This window comes from Natator depressus, chromosome 8 (genome assembly GCF_965152275.1).
Source record: "Natator depressus isolate rNatDep1 chromosome 8, rNatDep2.hap1, whole genome shotgun sequence".
Lineage (NCBI taxonomy): Eukaryota > Metazoa > Chordata > Testudines > Cheloniidae > Natator > Natator depressus.
In genome coordinates, this window is record NC_134241.1 from 65,856,496 (window position 1) to 65,877,866 (window position 21,371).

General features: G+C 45.6%; 1 protein-coding gene across 1 annotated transcript in view; it reads left to right on the forward strand.

Moving 5' to 3' along the window:
* Nucleotides 1-21,371, forward strand: part of VAV3 (vav guanine nucleotide exchange factor 3) — a 248,808-nt gene that overhangs the window by 107,232 nt on the left and 120,205 nt on the right. The window contains exons 9-15 of the mRNA XM_074961222.1: nt 6,960-7,059; nt 8,675-8,770; nt 12,058-12,126; nt 13,985-14,071; nt 14,756-14,841; nt 15,257-15,389; nt 15,775-15,884. Of these exons, the coding sequence (XP_074817323.1) occupies nt 6,960-7,059; nt 8,675-8,770; nt 12,058-12,126; nt 13,985-14,071; nt 14,756-14,841; nt 15,257-15,389; nt 15,775-15,884 (681 nt within the window). The remainder of the gene's footprint in view (nt 1-6,959; nt 7,060-8,674; nt 8,771-12,057; nt 12,127-13,984; nt 14,072-14,755; nt 14,842-15,256; nt 15,390-15,774; nt 15,885-21,371) is intronic.

The following is a 21,371-nucleotide window of genomic DNA, read 5'->3' on the forward strand; positions in this document are numbered from 1 at the left end:
TCGACCATGGTGTCCCTCTGTTCCCTCCACCAGCTCTGCGAGCATCCCTCCCCCGGCCCCCAGGGCGTATGCCCGGGCGGTAGCAGCCCCCCCTGCTTGCCATCTCGTCATCTTGCCCACCCACCACCTCCGCTACCATCAATAGCGGCCGGGGCCCCTTTCCCACCATGACCAGGAAGCACGGCGTTCGTTGCCTCCTGGTGCCCGCCTCGCCCCACGTGGAGACATATGTGCAGGCGTTGGCGAGGGTGGCAGGACCCACGGCTATTGTGGTGGCCTCCAAAATGTACGGGAAGGTCGTCTTTTTCTTAGCATCGGAGGCTGCTGCCCAGGAGGTGATGGAGAAGGGCCTGGCGGTGGGGGGTGTGTTTGTTCCCCTGGAACCGCTAGAGGACCTGGGTGTCGACCTAGTCCTGACCTCCGTCCCTCCTTTTCTACCCAATGCCGCCCTGTTACCCCCTCTCTCCACCATGGGGAAACCCATCTCTGTCATCAGCCCTCTCCCGTTGGGCTGCAAGGACCCCACCCTCTGTCACGTCCTTTCGTTCCGCCGGCAAGTACAGCTTCTACCGCCACCAGCAGCGCGTGACGGAGAGGCGCTTGAGGGGTCCTTCCTGATCCCCTACCAGGGAGCCCGCTATTGGGTCTGCTATTCCACAGGAGAGGCCCGGTGATACCTCTGCTGATCAGCAGGGCATGTCCGAAGAGACTGCCCCTTGGCCCGGCGGGGAGGAGCACCCGAGACCCCCGAGACCCGGCAGGACATCGGCTCCGTTGTTGCCGACGCCCCTGGCTGCCCGGGACCTGAAACCACCTCTCCTCCTGCTCGATCCACCGCTGCTCCCGCCCGGGCCCAAGAGACACCTCCCCTACAACGCCCAGACGAGCGAGGGAGCCCCTCCCTTGCTGTTAACAATCCAGCAGAGCCTATGGAGGAGGGTGCAGCAAAGATATTACCGGGCATAGGAGAGGGTCTGCCCCAAGGAGACTTTCCCCCCATGTTGCCTCACCGTTACCCCCCCCCCCCCCGAGCCCCTGAACCATCGCCTCTGCCCCCCGACATGACCCCTGCTAACTAGCCCTCAGATGATGCTATGGAGGACTGGACCCTAGTTCAGGGAAAGCGAGGCAAGTGGAAGGCTCGAGCTCCGCTGCACCCATCCGATGCGGAGGCCCCCCGGAAGGCCAGGAAGGGAGGCACTGACACTGAGCCTTCCGCTATGCCCACGGGTGAGATCCATCTGCCAGTGTCGGGAGGGGAAGACAAAATAGCACTGGAAGGTAGGATCTCCCCTCCACGGGAGACCCTCCCCTCCGAGACCCCTGAGGAAGCCCCTTCTGCCCGAATATCACCCGAACCCCCCGCGAACCCCGAAGCGACCGTCGTAGCAGGCGCCAGAGGGGAGACCCCCGGGGTGCCAGAAGACGACCTCTCCTCCATGTATGAGGAGATCGAGGCCCTAGGTTTGACCCCGGTCACCCAGGGAGAGGATGACCTACTGCTGGCTGGCTTCGATCTGGGCAACCTCACCCCAGTCCTCCTTTCCCCATGCTCCCTCCCCCTAACCGCCTTCCCAGGCGGGCACCCTACAGAGGGTAGTCCACCACCTGATGCAGTGGCTGCCAAATCCACCACAGAACCTGTGCCTAGCATGACTGGGAGCCCCCTCCCCACCTCCTTAACCCTCGAATCTGTTCGGGAGGCGCCACCTCTTAGCTGCTTGCCTCCCGAAGACCAGAGCCTCGCCTCTGCCCCTGCCCCCACCCCGTCCCTGCCCAATCCACCTCCTCCTGCAATGCTATTGCCGCCCCTGGGGTTATTTCTTTCCCTTTTTTTGCGGATCCCCCCCAAGGATTGCATTTTCCTGCCGCGACCTGTTAGGAGCTGCAGTTTTCCCTCCGCCGTCCCCTTCTACCCCAAGGCTTGAGATGGACCTAATAACTTTAGCCTGTCAGAATCCCCGTCGGTGGTCCGCACCCTGCCTGCCCGCCTCAGCGGACCACGAGGCTGCACCAAGAGCCCCACCAGGGGATAACCGGGAAATCGCAACCCCACCCCCCCATGAGCTGCGAAAAGCGTTGCGGGAGTTTTTAGAAGACATCCGTGGCTCCCGCAACAGGGTACAGCTTGGTCTCCAGCGATGGGGGGACTTTGATCAAATCCTCCAGGCCACAAGGGCCCTTATAAAGGAGGGTAGAGGGAAAGGAAGGCACGGTGCCATGGCCTACAGGCGGGCCCGCAGCTTCCGTGATGATTTACTCACTGATGGGATGGGTCACGGATTGTTGTGCGACCCGCCGGGGGCCGTGAACACCCCCGCCAACAAGGGACCCCCAGCCCTCCGCATGACGCCTCTCATTATTGCAACTTTGAACACCAGGGGCTGTAGGATGGCTCTCCGCAGGTCCCAGGTGCTCTCTTACCTTCGGGAAGGGGGGTACTCTGTGGTTTTCCTGCAGGAGACCCATACGGATCCGACCGCCGAGGACAGCTGGCGGCTGGAATGGGGGGATGGGGGTCTACTTTAGCCACTTCACGATTCGACAAGCTGGAGTGGCGACCCTCTTCTCCCCCAACCTACGGCCCGAGATGCTAGGGGTCACTGAGGCCGTGCCGGGCCACCTGCTGCATCTCTGAGTCCATATGGAGGGGCTCGTGGTCAACCTCGTTAACATCTATGCCCCGACAACGAGCCCGAAGCAGCCGCAATTCTATCAGCGGGTGTCCACCAATAAATCTCCGGGCATGGACGGGCTGACCGTGGAGCTCTACCGCGCATTCTGGGACATCCTTGGCCCAGACCTAGCCACTGTCTGGGCTGAGTCTTTGCAGGGCGGGGTCCTCCCTCTTTCGTGCAGGCGAGCGGTGCTCGTCTTGTTGCCGAAGAAAGGGGACCTCTGCGATTTACGAAACTGGTGTCCCGTCTCGCTCCTTAGCACGGACTACAAAACTGTAGCGAAAGCAATCTCGCTGCAGCTAGGGTCCGTGATGGCGGACGTGATCCACCCAGACCAGACCTACACTGTCCTGGGCCGCAGCATTTTTGATAACCTATTTCTAGTCTGAGACCTTTTGGAACTCAGGCATAGAGACGGTCTGTCGTTCACCCTCCTGTCTCTTGATCAGGAGAAGGCGTTTGATAGAGTGGACCATGGGTACCTCCTGGGCACTCCGCAGGCGTTTTGGATTCGGACCTCAGTTTGTGAGTTTTCTCCAGGTGCTGTACGCTTCCGCGGAGTGCCTGGTTAGGCTCAACTGGACCCTGACCGAACCGGTCAACTTCGGTTGAGGAGTACGGCAGGGGTGCCCCTTCTCAGGCCAGCTGTACGCTCTGGCGATCGAGCCCTTCCTCTGTCTCCTCTGAGGGAGGTTGACAGGGTTGGTGCTGCGGGAGCCAGAGCTGCGGCTGGTCCTGTCGGCGTACGCCGATGACGTGCTCCTCGTGGTCCAGGACCCGGGCGACTTGGCTCGGGTGGAGGCTTGCCAGGCCATCTATTCGGCAGCCTCCTCCGCCCGAGTCAACTGGGTCAAGAGCTCTGGCTTGGCCGTGGGGGACTGGCGGCAGGTGAGCTCCCTCCCACCCGCGCTTCAGACCATCCGGTGGAGCGCGGGTCCACTGCTCTACCTAGGCGTTTACCTTTCTGCCACGCACCCTTCTCCGCCGGAGAACTGGCAAAATTTAGAAGGCGGGGTGATAGAGCGGGTCCGGAAATGGACAAGGCTGCTCCGATGTCTCTCCCTCCGAGGGAGAGCACTGGTGCTTAACCAACTAGTCCTGTCCACGCTCTGGTACCGGCTCAACACCCTGGTCCCAGCCCCGGGTTTCCTGACCAACCTCCGGACAGCGATTCTAGAGTTCTTTTCGTCAGGAATGCACTGGGCCCCTGTTGGGGTTCTCCATCTACCCCTGAAGGAAGGAGGGCAGGGCCTGAAGTGTCTGCACACTCAGTCTGTCTCTTCCGCTTCCAGGCCCTGCAGAGGCTCCTTTATAATGCAGGTAGTTCGACGTGGAGCATACTGGCGCACGCCTTCCTGCGCTGCTTCCAAGGGCTCCGATACGACTGGCAGCTCTTTTATCTTTGTCTGAGAGGTTTTCTGGAAGACCTCTCCGGGCTGCCAGTCTTCTACCAGGACCTCCTCCGGACCTGGAAACTGTTTTCAACAACCAGGTCCGTGGCGGCCACCGTGGGAGCAGATCTCCTCGCGGAGCCCCTGCTACACAACCCCCAGCTCCGTGTGCAGGTGGCGGAGTCCCGCTCGGTGCGCCAGAGTTTGGTCCTGGCGGAAGTCACGAGAGTCAGAGACGACCTGGACTACGACCGGGGAGACTGGCTGGATCCCCTGACGCTCGCTCGGCGCATGGGGCTCTCCAGACCTCGTACCCCCCGGCGCGTACTTCAGGAGGTGAAGGCCGCCTTGATGCCCGCTGCTCGGGCTTATCTCAATCGAGCCTTGCGCGAGGGTGCACCCCGCCCACCCTCTACCCCAGGCCCGCCGGACCTTTCAATTGGGTCCCTTCCCCATAGATCCTAACAAACCCCTCACCCTTTCACTGCGAGCCGGCTGCATGAACTGCAGCCGGTCAGCTTCCAAATCGCGCCACGGAAACATCTATATACACTCACGCTTCACACCCTTCACTCCCACACCCTGGTGTCCCGCCCCGATAGAAAGTGGCGGGACCTCTTGCCACCTTTGGAGGGTGAGCAACCCCGATGGGCCAGCCTGTATTCCACCTTGGTCCCGAGGCCCGTTGGGGACATTAGTTGGTGGCTCCTTTATGGAGCTGTGAGCATGGGCGTGTTTTTGACACGGTTCACCCCCATCCCGGATACTTGCCCTTTTTGCAACGTGAGGGAAACCCTGGCGCATGTATATTTAGAGTGTGCCAGGCTGCAGCCCCTTTTCCGGCTCCTCACGAATATTTTATTATGCTTTTGGCTTCACTTTTCCCCTCACCTTTTTATCCAATGAAGTGAGCTGTAGCTCACGAAAGCTTATGCTCAAATTAATTGGTTAGTCTCTAAGGTGCCACAAGTACTCCTTTTCTTTTTGCAGATCCAGACTAACACGGCTGTTACTCTGAAACACTCCCCATCCGTGGCCCCACAAAATCGCAGGATCTCCTGGTTAACCTCCTCCTAGCACCTAGCTAAAACAGCCATCTATAAAACCAGAAAGGGGAGGTTGGCCAAGGAAGCGTCCTGCGACTGTAGGGCCGTTTTCCGATCCTCAGTACATTCACGTATCCGGGTGGAGTTCTTCTGGGCGGCGTCCACCGACTCCCTTGATGCCTTCGAGGAGCGGTGGGCGCTGTCCGAGGTTCTCTGCTCGGTGACCCCGTCCGGTTCCCTCCGTCTGACCCTTTGATTGAGGGGAAGAGCGAGAGACCCCAACCCCAGCCGTTGCCGCTGTGGATACCATCATCACTGTCACCTAGGAGGGGCCCTATCACACATGGGTGTAAGTCCCCCCCCTACCCCCAAACCACCCACTCCGTAGCCGTGCCCATCTTGTCGAGCACTCTCAGGAGAGGAATAATCGGTGACACTGGGCGTGGCACTAGGTAACTCGAGGGGGTGGACGACCATGAGTGTCGAGGAAGCCCCCCCCGCTCTAGGCCACCAGGTAACTCAGGAGGGTGGAAGACCACGAGTGTCGAGGAAGCCCCCCAGCTCTGGGCCCAGGTTAGCCTGAACACTTCTCCCTCCTGAAGGCTGCTGTGTTATACCTTGTGTTTGCTTTTGTTTTGTTGCATAGTTTTGCTTTATCCTTTTTGGTGATTCTTTGTAAGTGTTACACAAATAAAATTCTTTTCTGCTTCAAAAAAAAAAATTACTCTCCTGTAGCCATCCGGCCCGACCCTGTCACAAAGGATACAGGCAGTGAAGGCAAATGGCAGGTCTGAGTGTAGAGGGGAGCTACAGGAGCAGGAGTTGTGTCTCAGGATGCTCCTTTTCTCCAAAAGAAGCAATGTAACTTAAGGAAGCTGAGAGGAAACTACAAGTTTATTTTGTCAAGGGAGGACAGATACTGTGTCTAGCTCTATTTGTACTGCAGTATAGGTTTAAAATAATAATTAAAGGTGAAAGATGTGAAGTTAGTATAATCACTTTTGAAGTGGAAGCTAAGGCTAAACAGAAGATGATCAAGAAGGAGAAAAAGATTAAAAATAGAAGGCAAGAACTGAGGCTTATAGATCCCCAAAGATGGAGCTTGCAGATTAAAAAGGAGTCACCTCTAAAAATTTAGAACAGTTTGAAAAGAGTGGAATGAATTGTTACTGAAGGGAACAGGAAGTTCCCGGTACAAACCTGGATTCTTTCCAGTAGCTTTACAAAAAATCAGCCAGTGGGTACCATGCTGGTCTCTGACTGCTGTTAAGAATTTCTTGCGTTTACATATGTTAGCTATTATCTTGACCCAAAGCCTCATGGAATGTAAACTCAATAGATACTGTCAAATCAGTTTGCAAAACCTACTGTTGCTGTAAAAAGAGTGGATGTAATTAATCCTGGGCTAATCCTATGTAACAGATTTCAAAGGATGCAATGAATAAATTCTATCTCTTTACACTGTAAATACTAATGACTCTGGTGCTGTTAAGCAGCAGTTACATTGTCTTGCAGCCTGAAACAAGTGCTTTATTGTGTCAGTGTATGCATGTCAGTGTTAAAGTGAATTGAAATGATTTTACAGCATTTTGATTATGATCTTTAGTATTTTTCAAACATGCACCTGATTATATTCTTGGGGAAGCTTTGTAATACACATTTAGGGCCAAGTTATTATGCCTTGGTATGTAGGTACCGCTCCCAGTTGAAGGGAAGATTGTGACCCATATATTTGTTTGTGAAATGTGAACAAAGGACTGTTTCTTTAAGAAAACAAAACAAAAACAAACAAAAAAACAAACCCCACACCATCCCGCTTGTTTTTTTCTCTTGCTTTGTTTTAGAATGGTTATTTACGGGCAGTACTGCAGTCAAGTGGAGACAGCCATATCCTGCTTAGACAACATCTCTAAGACAAAAGAAGATGTTAAATTGAAGCTAGAGGTACTGATATTTATTTTTTATATACAAATATATATCCACCATCCCCCCCAAAAAAGAAAACTGTCCATTCTGACATGTGGGTCTATGAGTTTCGTTTCTTTTTCCTTTTTACCTGGACTAACTGATCAAATTAACTTGTCAGGTAGAGACAGAAGAGGTCGAGTCCTGGTCCCACTGAAGTCAGAAGAAGTCTTGCTATTGACTTCAGTGGGGTCAGGATTTTACCCAAGAAGTGGTTTTGTCAATAAAACACTTTTTTCTCATAGTGTTTTAGGTGAGAGTGAAGGTAGCTGAGAGTAAAATATGGTTATAATTAGAATAACATTTAAAGACTAAACTCTGCCTATAGGCACATCTCTGCACAAGGGATTGTGTGTAAGATGCACCACCCGAGATGTTCAGACAACCTTGGAAGCACACAAAGAACACAAGTACTTGTGGCGCCTTAGAGACAGCCATAAAAATGTAAGCATACTGTGGGGCCATGCGGGTACCCATAGTAGTGCCACTGACTTGAAGGTATACATTGTCCCCAAATGTGAAATAGTTGTGGATGAGGACAAAGTCACAAAAGGTCAGCCACCAGGTTTGCCGTGACTTTATCGGGGATACTGTTCCTGACGGGTTGTAGTCCATCTTTGTGTGGAATGTTGGTGTAGAGGGCTTCTACATCCATAGTGGCCAGGAGGGTGTTTTCTGGAAGATCACCGATGGATTGTAGTTTCCTCAGGAAGTCAGTGGTGTCTCGAAGATAGCTGGGAGTGCTGGTAGCATAGGGCCTGAGGAGAGAGTCCACACAGCCACACAATCCTGCTGTCAGGGTACCAATGCCTGAGATGATGGGGCGTCCAGGATTCCCAGTTTATGGATCTTGGGAAGCAGATAGAATACCACTGGTCAGGGTTCTAGGCATGTGTCTGCACAGATCTGTTCCTGTGCTTTTTCAGGGGAAGCACAGTTCCTCTTTGGTCTGGAGGATAATCAGCTACAGCCCTTTATAGGACACAGCATACTGCCCATCAGCTTTGCTGGGGAAGTGAATGTGCAGGGTGGGAGTTTGATGATCCCACCTGTGATAAACAGGATTTCTAATTTTTTGGTTTACTAGTCACCTTCAGTCCACACAGTTGTCATGCCTGTTGTGCTATTTATGCCTACATCTAATAAGACAAAGAGTCTGCTGTTTACCTGCAGTGTTGCACTTGAACTACCTGCTGGGCACTAGCCAGAGTGATTCCAACTGCTATCTCTGTTTCTCTTATAGACACTCACAGCTTCAAATCAACAAAACTCTGTGTGGTTTCTTATCTCTAATTAGTGTTTATACCACAGTCATCACTCTGCTGTCTGAACACCTGAAGAATAGGATCTGAATCTGGATCCAGATCTTGAATACCCCCAAATTCAGTGGTGTTCTGAGCCAGGGTTTTGGTTCAGCTTATCACTACGGAGATGATTTTTTCCTCATTATGGTGGTATTTATCCAGTATCCTAATATCTGGGTGATCTGGCAAACTTATATGTCTACTTAAAAAAAAATTAGGAGTGTACTTTGTATTTTTTTTTATTTTTCAGGAATCCCAGCTCAATCTTGTATTTTATTTTTAAAAACTAGGAATGTTCCAAGAGGGCCAATAATGGGAAATTTACTTTGCGGGATCTTCTAGTGGTTCCTATGCAGCGAGTTCTGAAATATCATCTGCTGCTGCAGGTACTTTTTTTTGAAGTTTAAAGTGATTAAGCGCAAAGCTGTGATGGTTTATCATCAGAGGATTGTTATAATGAGGGTTCAGTACCTTTATTAAAGGACAGTGATTAACATTTTTATAGAGTTGAATTGTGAATTATCTGTGTGGAATCCAGTACAGTTCAGCCTTCTCTGTGGTGAGCATTCCACACAGCTGAAGCATATCTGAGAATAACAATCACTTCCCAGGTATTTGAGCCTCTTCATTTAATGACTTCTTTAAAAGTTAGTGGTGGCAAACTATGAGAATAGTGGTTTTGTAATGTAGACCACTACCCCCAAAGACTAAGCTGAACGAGATGATACCATTCTTTAAGATACTTCCCTGCTATACTAAATTCTAATAAAACCATATTTATTTTGAAATGCTTCTTGTTATAACCCACAAAGCTCTTGGCTTCCACCGTTAGTCCTATAATGAGGGTGGAGAGTCTTATAAATTTAATTTGATAGCTGTTCCAGGAGACTCATTAGTTCAGCAGCAAAGAAATATATTACTGTATTAGATTGTCAACCCTGCTGATGTTTGTAAAATGTCATTTTAAAAAGAGCTACTATCTTTATGTGAAGCATAATTTTGACTCTGCGGTGCTTTGTGTAATTCAAACTTATTACTTTTCTTGAAATATATCTATATAAATGCAAGTCATCAATATTCTGATCAACAGAAAATCATGAAAAAAACCAAACCAAAACTGATGACAGAACCACTTTCTTAAAACATTTGAGACGTGAACTAAGGCAATATAATCAAATTGTATATTATGAAAAAATGATATGAAAGATTATGTCACTCATAGTGTTTTAAAGTGTGAGGCATCATAAAACTACAATCAGGTATGTAACAGGGTGTCCAAATATATTAGTCTTTTCAGAAGCAAAATATCCACAAAAATTGCTAGAAAAACTGCACTTTTAAGTAGTAGCATCTATTCCCACCATTTTCCAGTATTTTAGCAAGATATTATTTTTGGTTACAACATATAGTCCTCTTCTTAAAATGCATTCAATTTCTCTCTGGATTTTCTTTTTTGCTTTTAACTAACCCATTAATTTTTCTAGATTCTAGATGGGCTATGTATCTTTTAAAATATAGCAAATAGCTTAACATTCTTGAAATATTTTCATATACTGTCAAGATATGTCATCCACATTCATGTCTATAAAATATTATATAAATGCAGCTAATCTTGTACTGGAGTAGTGACTATCTCATTGTGGTTAGTCACATATTTTAGTTAAAGATTTTGTCAGCATATATTCCTACTTCATCTTTGCAAACAAACTCTTATTTTGGGGTTTTGACTATTCATGTTGTTGCTAGTAACATGAAAATTATCTAATATTGTTTGCCTGGGCTTTCAGCACAGACTACTTCTCAGGGAATTCTGCACCAAAAAAATTAAAATTCTGTGCCAATTTTTAAAAAAAGTATGCGCATAATATTTTAAAATTCTGCAAAATTCAGCAAATTTTATTTGTCAATAAATAAATGTGGCTCCAGCATGGCAGTGGGGAGCACAGGCCACTGGCTGCACTGAGGTGAGAGATCACCCTGAAGCCCCCACCTCCCCCAGTCCAGGGCCTTGGTAGTGAAGCTGCACTTGATCCTGACACAGTGCAAAGGCTGGACCTGCCTCAGAAACACCCTGGGACCCTTCCCCTCTGTGCCAGGTGCACCAGGTGTGGGTGGACTGGTTCAGCCCAGCAGGATCCAAGTGTGAAGGGGCTTAGTGTGGGGGGAACCAGGTGTGGGGTGAGAGGTTTCTGTGCAGGGCAATCTAGGTACGGGCAGCTCAGTGGGAGATCTGGATGCACAGAGACTTGCTGGGGAGTTCTGGGTGCAGAGGCAATGGGATTCTGCAGTGGATCCAGGTGAAGATGGTTGGGACTCAGCAAGGAGGCTCTGGGTGTGGGAGATGGGGCTTTGTGGGGGGGTCTGGGTGTGGGAGCTCAGTGTGGGGGTCCTGGTGCTGGGGAAGTAGGGCTTGATGGGGTGAGGGTCCAGGTGCAGCTGGTTAGGGATCAGTGGGGTGGGGGTCTGAGTGTGGGGGGCTCATTGGAGGAGTGCAGGTGTACGGGGTAGGGCTTGTCAGGGTGAGGGTTTAATGGTCCTGCTTAATGGGGGAGCCCCCGCTGCTGCCGATGCGATGCTGCATGCTGGGCTCCTGCTTCCCCCTACGATTCCCCTATCCCCTTTTCTTCTCCACCCCTCTCCCCTCACTCCCACATTCCCCTCCCCCTGCCCTATTCCACCCCGCTCCCTTTCCCACCGCTTCTTCCCCCAGATCCCCTCTTCCCTCATTTCCCCATCTCCCCCTTTTCCAGCCCCACCACTGGCACTCACTGTTGCACAGAAAACAGAGAGGCTGCCAGCACGCAGAAGGGGAGAACGACTGGCACTAGGACCCAGGGGGCAGTGTTCAGTTGTAGAGTCAGCAGAGCCCAGACATAGCTTCCTTCAGCTGGGCAGCTCTGCGCTTGCAGAGATGGGGGGATAGGGAGCAGTGGCAAGTTACCCTGTGTGCCTCCCCAGGCCTCACCTCTGTTTGTGGGGAGCAATCCCCCACCAAAACCTGTGTCCATGGTCATACCCTCCGCCCCGCAATGTGGCTTCCCTTTGCTTCTCTGCTATTTTTTGCATGGAAGCACAGGAATTCTGCGGGAGGGCTGTTTTCTGTGGGTGTGCAGTCACACATAATCCCCCCAGAAGTAACAGACATGTACAGTAAGGATCTGACTGGTAAATTTTAATTGTTACCAGAATAGAATTAGCTTTTATTGACTGTTCATTGTCAAATATTATTAGTATTGAGAAATAACAGTGCTCACACTTAACGCTTAACTATTTGTGGTAATCCCTAGTTGTGCACCATGAGATGTATCATAGAATATCAGGGTTGGAAGAGACCTCAGGAGGTCATCTAGTCCAACCCCCTGCTCAAAGCAGGACCAATCCCCAATTTTTGCCCCAGATCCCAAATGGCCCCCTCAAGGATTGAACTCACAACCCTGGGTTTAGCAGGCCAATGCTCAAACCACTGAGCTATCCCTCCCCCGCAATGTATAGGGAATCATAGAGGAAAAAAATAAATTCGAGGGCTGTTATCTATTTAAGGCAAAATTGGCCAGTTTTTAAGAGTGACCAGTGCACAGTAGTCATTTTATTTCAGTGATAAATGTGTAAACTGATTGGCAGCTGGCTGAGTGAAAAGTTGTTATAAGAAATATCCCTGCATTTTGCCAAATAGGAACTGGTGAAGCACACCACTGACCCAACTGAGAAGGAAAATCTGAAGTTGGCACTCGATGCAATGAAGGTGAGTGTGCCATGGCAGGGAGATGTTTACATCTTCACTGCCAGTTAAAATGGTTGGGGCCTTTTTCAGAACACACGGGCATGCAGAAGTGAAGTTTACAGTATATTTGCTGCTGAAGGAGGTCCTGCAATTCACAATAGATCTAGCAAATATTTGTTAACTAGCCACAAACTCTCGTGGAAGGAGGCTAGATCAAGGATATTGCTACAGGCTTTTTTAGTAACTTAGCCAATAGGTTTTATATGGTATGGAATAGAGATGACTGGCTTCTATTTATCTGTAATATCCTAATTTTTACATTCTGTCCCGTAGTTCTCAGCCTCCTAACCATTTGGAAAAAAATTTGCCTTTCTCAGTTTTACTAGTCCTTTACAAAATGGGTAAAACTTCCATTACTGCAGATCACCTCAAATTTTGGTTAACAGTTTCCCAATAAGGTAAACACAGTTCTCTTTCCTCACAACTTGTGTCCTAGTAATGTCTTTGTTGCCTTAGGCTAGAAGGCATTAATATCTCTCCTAGTGACCATTACTCCACATGCTACTGCAAATGGCACAAGCAAGTGCTTTTTAAAATAGCAGTATCTCATTACATGTTTGGTGCTGTATCCCTCGGCAGTCTGCAATTCCCTCTGCAACTAGCAGTACTCTCTTAGTTTCCTTTTTTCCTGATGCTGTGCACGGAGTTCAGTTATTGTTTTCGTTATATTTTCCCACTCTATCCTTTTCCTGGTTAATATGTTAGAAAATTGTTCCATTTAGCACATATTTCCTAAAAAATGTTTGCTCCTAGATATTACAGATTATATACCACTGAGGACATACAAATGAGGATAAACACCTTATTTGAATAGAGAAAGATAAGTGGCAAATTTACCAGCACATTCAATGCACAAATATAGAAGATATACTGGTCCACGGCTTAAGATCATACCTAAACTTTTTCCAGATCCCAACACTATATGTGGAAAAGATTCATTTTCTAGAGTCAGTCATGCCCATTATTGTGCATGGGACTTAAGAATTACGCTGGCTGTTGGCATGCTATTATATACCTTCTATTTTGCTATTCAGACGTTACTGCCCTCTCACTGTATGCCTGGGTCTTGAAGTTGTAGATATTTGGGCATCCTACTAAACCTATCCAGGATTACTGCATATAGGAGCAATTAGAGCCTCGACTTGGTTACATCTTTTACGCAGGCCTTGTTGTCTCAGATCTCTGAAATCATGTGCAAATATCAAGACTGAAGGAGGTATCCCATTCCCTGACTGAAAGAAGCACTCCACCAGGCTGGAGCAAACCACCTTTAACTTAAACGCTGGTTCCTGTAGGTGGAGATGACATTCCTTATTTCACTATTAATTTTTTTTTAGCCCAGCTGATACCAGTGCTTCTTTGTGCCTGGCTGATTTGGGGTAGGTCGCTCTCAGTCTCTCCTATTGGAGCTCTTCCACTTTGGATAAATAATTCAATATTTACTGGAGCAAAGCCATGAACCTGAGTCTCCCATAACCTAGGTGGTTTCCCAAACCATTGGGCTGTTGGCCATTCTGGGAGTCTTTTTTTTCTTTTGCCATCTAGATTTCCTCTACGCAGAATGTGAATATTTTTTGAATTCTCAAAATTTTGACAGGATGAGAATATCATTTTCTGCCGAGCTTTAATAGAGACAGTTTTTTAAAAGCTTGCATACTTAGTTATGTATATCAGCAACTTCTGAACACTTAAAATAACTTTTAAAAGGTCTTATTGTGCAGATTAGGCAAAATAAGGAAGATAAATACAGTTGCTTAAAATAATGTATTGGAATTTTTCTGACTGAAATATTCCCCCCTCCTTTTTTTTTATGCTTTAGGACTTGGCTCAATATGTAAATGAAGTGAAGAGAGATAATGAATCCCTCCGTGAAATTAAACAGTTTCAGTTATCAATAGAGAATTTGGTATGTGATAGGCTATATTTACACCCTTGTTTATTCCAGCTTTTCACCATTGTTCTACTTTACTGATATCTACTGCTCCCTATCATCTTATATAATGCTAGAAGCCTGGGTAAAATTCAGGTATGTGTACGTGGTGTTCTTTTGGCTGGCCTGGAATGATATCTGTATACAGTGACTTCCTCTCCATTTCCTTAGACCAGTGGTTCCCAAACTTGTTCCGCCGCTTGTGCAGGGAAAGCCCTTGGCGGGCCGCGCTGGTTTGTTTACCTACTGCGTCCGCAGGTTCATCCGATCGCGGCTCCCAGTGGCCGCAGTTCGCTGCTCCAGGCCAATGGGAGCTGCTGGAAGCAGTGGCCAGTATGTCCCTTGACCCACGCCGCTTCCAGCAGCTCCCTTTCCCTGCACAAGCAGCGGAACAAGTTTGGGAACCACTGCCTTAGATGCATGCAGCTAAATCAGTTTTGTTGCACGATGCCCCAGGTCCCTTGGTGGGTGGAATAAAAGGAGTTTATTTATGCCTTATCATCCTTAGTAGGACCAAAAGGTGCCAAGTTCTTTTTGACTCTTGGAGAATCTGGCTTTGTAGTATAATGACCAACTGACACTTGAATGTCAGATAGTATCTTAACTCTTCTGCTGGCATATATGTTAAATAATGAATTTATTTCCTTTTTTTGTTTTTAGAACCATTCTCTCTTAATGTATGGAAGACCACAAGGTGATGGTGAAATAAGGATAACTACATTAGACAAACGTGCAAGGCAAGACAGGTGAGAATATAGATACAGTACTTGGGTTGCGAAAGTCAGAATTGGTATTAGATAAATGCTTGTAAAATACAGCATGGCATCTGCCTGTGAAATTTGGTGTCAGCTCAGGAATTCTTGTGCATACATCCTCCTTTCATTGTACACACATAGCTCCTATTAATATTAATGTCAAGGAAGTAAATTTTCAAAGTGGTTCAAGAGAAGTTAGTCATTACATTAATATCTAAATCCCTATGCACCTCTTGCAAAAGTACTTTAAGTGGTTCATGTTTTGTTACCCAATAGTTTAATTGCTAAGTTTCAAAATCATAAGTGCTCCGTGCAACGTTTTTATATGATAGTGTATTATTTTAAAAGGATTAGTGAATTGGCATACAGACAAGTTTTTAACCCTTTATATATTATGTTTTCATAGGCATATCTTCTTATTTGATTTAGCTGTAATTGTGTGCAAACGGCGAGGTGATAATTATGAAATGAAGGAAATAATAGATCTTCAAAAGTACAAAATCACAAATAATCCCACCACTGATAAAGAAACTAAAAAGGTAAATGTTTATACTACTACTACATACAAAATATATGCCACTATTAAATATTTGAAATCCATAGACCTTGAGTATATGAAATATTCTGCAACCACACTTCAGCAATTTGTGTATTTTTTTAAATGTCAAAGCCATATAGTATCAAAAACACACTGGACATTGTGGTTTAAAGTAGATGACTATTAAAGGGCTTCAACTATGTTAATTTCTGATGTAATGAAGAGATATGAATGAGCCATTATTAAACTGAACAGAGATGCAAAATGGTATGACCTCCATTTTTCCGGACTCAGGGTTGGTGTTATACGATGAATATAAAAATATTGACTTCTTTCTGTCTGAATATTAAATTGTTAATTAGTGAATTGCCATACCTTTCACACAGTGGTCTTATGGCTTCTACCTCATCCACATACAAGGACAAAATGGTTTGGAATTTTATTGCAAAACTAAAGATTTGAAGAAAAAGTGGCTTGAGCAGTTTGAAATGGCACTGTAAGTATATATTTTTCTGTTATGTAAACATTTCCTTAAACAATGCTTTAATATGCATTTTAAATTGTAACAATAATTCTGCACACACCAGGATACTCTTTTATCTGCATTTTTGAAAACAGAACTCATAGCTGACATCTACAGTGTAAGAGTATTCCTCTGAAACACTTCTAGGAAAAGATAGAGGGCACTCTAAGCTATGTGTTGCTTTCCAGCATAGCTGGTAAGATTGTTTTACTAATACAGTCTGAAACACCTAGGGAAAATATTAATTGTTTTAGCAATAAATATTTAACATAATGGTGACTGATTTTTCCATCTTTATTTCTTGGTACATTGAAATACATTTTAAGAGATATGGGGATGTTGGCTTTTTTCCTAGTGGCTTTAAACTAATTTATTATGTAGCATTTAGATCAGGTTGCTTGGTTTATTAAGTTTGATTTCCATTGCTTGATATCGTGTGTGTGTGTGTGTGTGTTTTTCTAATGTAAAAAAATAGCATGAATGTGTTAGACTTCTCAAAAAGTAATATGTCAGAATATAGCACTGCAGATTACATTATAGTTATGTGCTTTCAGCTTTATTTTTATTTCCGATTCTGTTGGAAAAACAAACATGGGTATTGATACTGAAAGTATTCTGATTAAATTTAAAACACAGGAACAAATAAATCAGGTGGAAAAGAGACAGTCACTGCGTTGTTATTATTTTTTTAAAAGAGGAGGGTGCAGAGGGATATTCTCATCTAAGAGTGGTGAAATTAACAAAGACAGGTTATCACTTATATGAATTTTTGGTTGAATGAAATGGATGTCGTTAGCTGCACTCCATTGAAACACACTTACAACCTTAATTCCTGTTAATTACATTTTTTGTTTAATTTTTTCCCTTTTTTCTTTTAATGAGAGCCAAGAGTTTAAATTGGGGTCGCATAGAAGGTATGCAGGAAGAGAGCCTTACTCTGCCATATGTTCTGAGTCCCACCAAATATGGTTTCCCTTCCTGCTGACATTATCAAATCCGTAGGAGTGTATCTGCTAGTGGGAGTTGTTCCTGGGTGTGATAGGTGGGGAGTGGAGAGGCTTTTAATCGGCCAACTACATTGAAAACTAAGCTCTGGGGCCATGTCTCTCTGGTTCCCTGCATATACCTCCTATGCTGTCATTGTTGATACTTTTATTGTTATCTAAATATAAAGAAATATCCCTATTAAAAGCCCCCAACATCCTAATTAATTAGACTTATAATTGAAAATAATGCCCACCCTGCCATAATTATACAAATAATGGTTAGCTCAGCCAGCTAATAAATCAAAGCACTAAAACAGCCTCCCCCACACACACCCATCCTGAGGAACATACCTATAGCCTTGTCCCAGAACTTTTTCTGGTTCCCTGCATGCCTTTTTCATGTCCCCTCTCCCTGTTCCCTTTCTCTGTGCTATTGGGATTCCCTGCACCCTTTTCATCCTATTCCTACCAGTGTCCTCCCCCAAAACCATATGTCACTCCTTTTGCCTGCCACAGAGGCACCCTGCTGTGGGTACCCGCATGGCCCCACAGTATGCCAACATTTTTATGGCTGATTTAGGGGATGAGACCCGAGGAAGCGTTGTTCTAACGCCCCCTACTCTACTTGTGCTACATTGATGACATCTTCATCATCTGGACCCATGGAAAGGAGGCCCTTGAGGAATTCCACCAGGATTTCAACAATTTCCACTCCACCATCAATCTCAGTCCACACAAGAGATCCACTTCCTAGACACTACAGTGCAAATAAGCGATGGTCATATAAACACCACCCTATACCGGAAACCCACTGACTGCTATACTTACCCACATGCCTCCAGCTTTCATCCAGACCACATCACATGATGCATTGTCTACAGCCAAGCTCTAAGATACAACCGCATTTGTTCCAATCCCTCAGACAGAGACAAACACCTATAGGATCTCTATCAAGCGTTCTTAAAACTACAATACCCACCTGCTGAAGTGAAGAAACAGATTGACAGAGCCAGAAGGGTACCCAGAAGTCATCTACTACAGGACAGGCCCAACTAAGAAAGTAACAGAACGCCACTAGCCATCAACTACAGCCCCCAACTAAAACCACTCCAGCGCATCTTCAAGGATCTACAAACTATCCTGAAGGACGATTCCTCACTCTCACAGACCTTGGGAGACAGGCCAGTCCTTGCTTACAGACAGCCCCCCAACCTGAAGCAAATACTCACCAGCAACCACACACCACACAACAAAAACACTAACACAGGAACCAAACCCTACAACAAACCATGGTGCCAACTCTGTCCGCATATCTATTCAAGGGACACCATCATAGGACCTAACCACATCAGCCACACCATCAGGGGCTCGTTCATCTGCACATCTACCAGTGTGATATATGCCATCATGTGCCAGAAATGCCCCTCTGCCATGTACATTGGCCAGAATGGACAGTCTCTACACAAAAGAATAAATGGACACAAATCTAACATCAAGAATTTATAACATTCAAAAACCAGTAGGAGAACACTTCAGTCTCCCTGGACACTCAATAACAGACTTAAAAGTGGCAATTCTTCAACGAAAAAACTTCAAAAACAGACTCCAGCGAGAAACTGCAGAACTGGAATTAATTTGAAAACTGGACATCATCAAATTAGGCCTGAATAAAGACTGGGAATGGATGGGTCACTACAAAAACTAATTTTTCCCCCTGCTGATACTCGCACCCTCTTGTCAACTGTTTGAAATGGACCAGCTTGGTTACATTGAACTCATTAGCACTACAAAAGTGATTTTTTCCTCCCTTCTTGTCAACTGTTGAGATTAGCCCACTTCCACCTTAATTGAATTGGCTCGTTAGCACTGACCCCCCACTTGGTAAGGCAACTCCAGTCTTTTCATATGCTGTGTATTTATACCTCTCTACTGTATTTTCCACTCCATGCATCTGATGAAGTGGGTTTTAGCCCACTTAAGCTTATGCCCAAATAAATTTTGTTAGTCTGTAAGGTGCCACAAGGACTCCCCGTTGTTTTTCCTGCTGATACTAGGAAACATGGTTCCATGCCGCATTTTCCTGTGACCCTCCCTCCCATCCCATCCCCAGACCTTCATCCTCAATCTGTGTTTTTTATGCTCCCTTTCCCTCCCTTACCTCTTCCCAAATTTCTTTGCAGCCATGTTAAACCTGATCTCCAGCACCCTCATATTGTGATTCAACTAAAGATAACAATGACTGCACTTTAAATGCCAGTGTATTTGATGCTGTCCATGGACTTCTTTAATTTTGGCCAGTGTTCGCATGAAAGTTTTGGTGTTTTCATATCTTCAAATTATCCTGTTTCTCTGTGTGTGTGTGTGTGTGTGATTGCATTAGCTCATCATACACACTTACCATACTTATAAAAATGGTAGGTGTCAGCTAAGGCACAGCGCTACTCATAATAGTGCTTTGGGAAAGGTAATTTATTGTTCCTGATTATCATAAATGATCAGAACACAGGGCTTGGAAGTTCAATAAGTTAATACAATAACCTTTCACCTGGGTTCCCTTCTGGCCTAGGTCACCAGTGAAAATGAGATTTGGTGGTCTCAGCCTTGTCCCTTATGGATATTTGTCCACCTCATAAACCCACAACACAATTTAACATGATTGGCAGTCGTAATCTAGAGCAACACAGGGCTGGAATAGTAGGGTTACTGCAGGTCAGGGCTGAGTTGTATTAGCAGAACTGAATTGTAACCTTGCATAGTGACATTCTTTGCTCTAGCCAGTATTATTGCTTCCTTATTTGTATAACCACTAAAACTCAGTAGATTTAAAAGAACTTGCAGCATTTAATCAATTTTGAAATCTCATACCTTTTTATTTTTTCATTATTTGTGGGTTTTGGCTTTATAGAATATCTCCCAAAAGTGGCACTCCCTTGATTTCCCGCTCCCATGAGTTACCTCAGCATGTAGTGTGCTAATGAGATTATAAATGCTGAAGCATGGAGTCTGCCTTTGGGAATAAACCAGGGGTTCTCAAACTGGGGATTGTGATCCCTCAAGGGGTCATGAGGTTATTACATGGGGGGGTCGCAAGTTGTCAGCCTCCACCCCAAGCCTCACTTCACCTCCAGCATTTATAATGGTGTTAAATATATAAAAACGCATTTTTAATTTATAAGGGGGTCGCACTCTGAGGCTTTCTGTGTGAAAGGGTCACAAGTACAAAAGTTTGAGAACCCCTGAAATAAACTAACCCCATTGTTTTTCCATACTGTATGGTGAGTCTGTTTTTTCAGTTGTATTTCCTACTCTATAAGGTGTCTATTAAAGTATAATTCTGTTCTGAAAAATTACTGTAGTAAAATGACAGTTTCTTCAGCACATTCAGAATTGTAATTGCTGACTTAACAGGCAAAACATAACTAAGTATTTAGCACTTTTGTTAGGACTGCAAAATCAACACAGCTGAAAAGGAATGAGCTGGATTCTTTCCTGTGCATCAGAAATAGGATTTTACTATGTTTCACTCAGTTATATCTATGCAAACCCACTGCTGTCTGAGAAGCTTCCTGAATGAAGCTAGGGCTGCCCAGGTGTTAGTAAAGAACCTAATTTGTGAGCAAATTCAGATCTCATTTACATCAGTTTAAATTAAGAATAGGGCCCAGTCTACGCTAGAAAAGTTTTACTGATATAACTGTCCATTCAGGGTGTGGTTTAAAAAAAAAAAACTAAAATATTTATTTTTAGCGTAGAGGCAGAGGTACTAACACAAAGGTCCCTTATATTGGTATACCTTATTTTGCTTCCCAAGTCAGAATAACCTATATTGGAATAAGCACATTCATAAACTTTCTATTGACAAGCCCTAAGTATACTGAAGTGTCAGTAGAATTAATCCTGATCTATACTGGTGTAACTGAGATCAGAATTTGGCCCTTGATGTGCAGAGCCTGACATTACTCATGAAATATGTAATGGAAAGAACCCAACTTGTCTCTCAGAAACCTAGGCTGAGTTTGCAAGACTGGAAGAAAATGAGCAGATGATCTGGAAAACATTGAGGAAAAAATAAACATGGAACCCCGCATTGTCACTTTTCAGATTAGAACAGCTCTTTACGTAGAAAATTGGGAATACTTTTTATCCCCATGAGGATAGTCCAAACTCTAGGCCTGATCTACGGTAATATGACAGGTCATCTTGTGGTGGGGGAAGCTTGAGAGCAATGGGTACTGCTACAAGAAGATAGAAAATACATGAAGATATTTTTAACTATTTCCATTTATGTGGCAGTTCTCCTGTCACTGTGTCTGTATTTGCTGTTAATCTGAGACTATTATTTTGTTTAGAAAAATGGCTAAAATCTATGCACCTCAACTTTTATTACCACTAAGAATTTCCTAAGGATTTTTCATAAGAGAGCTAGTACATATGCTGTACATCCTCAGTGACATGATAAACTGCAACACCTCAG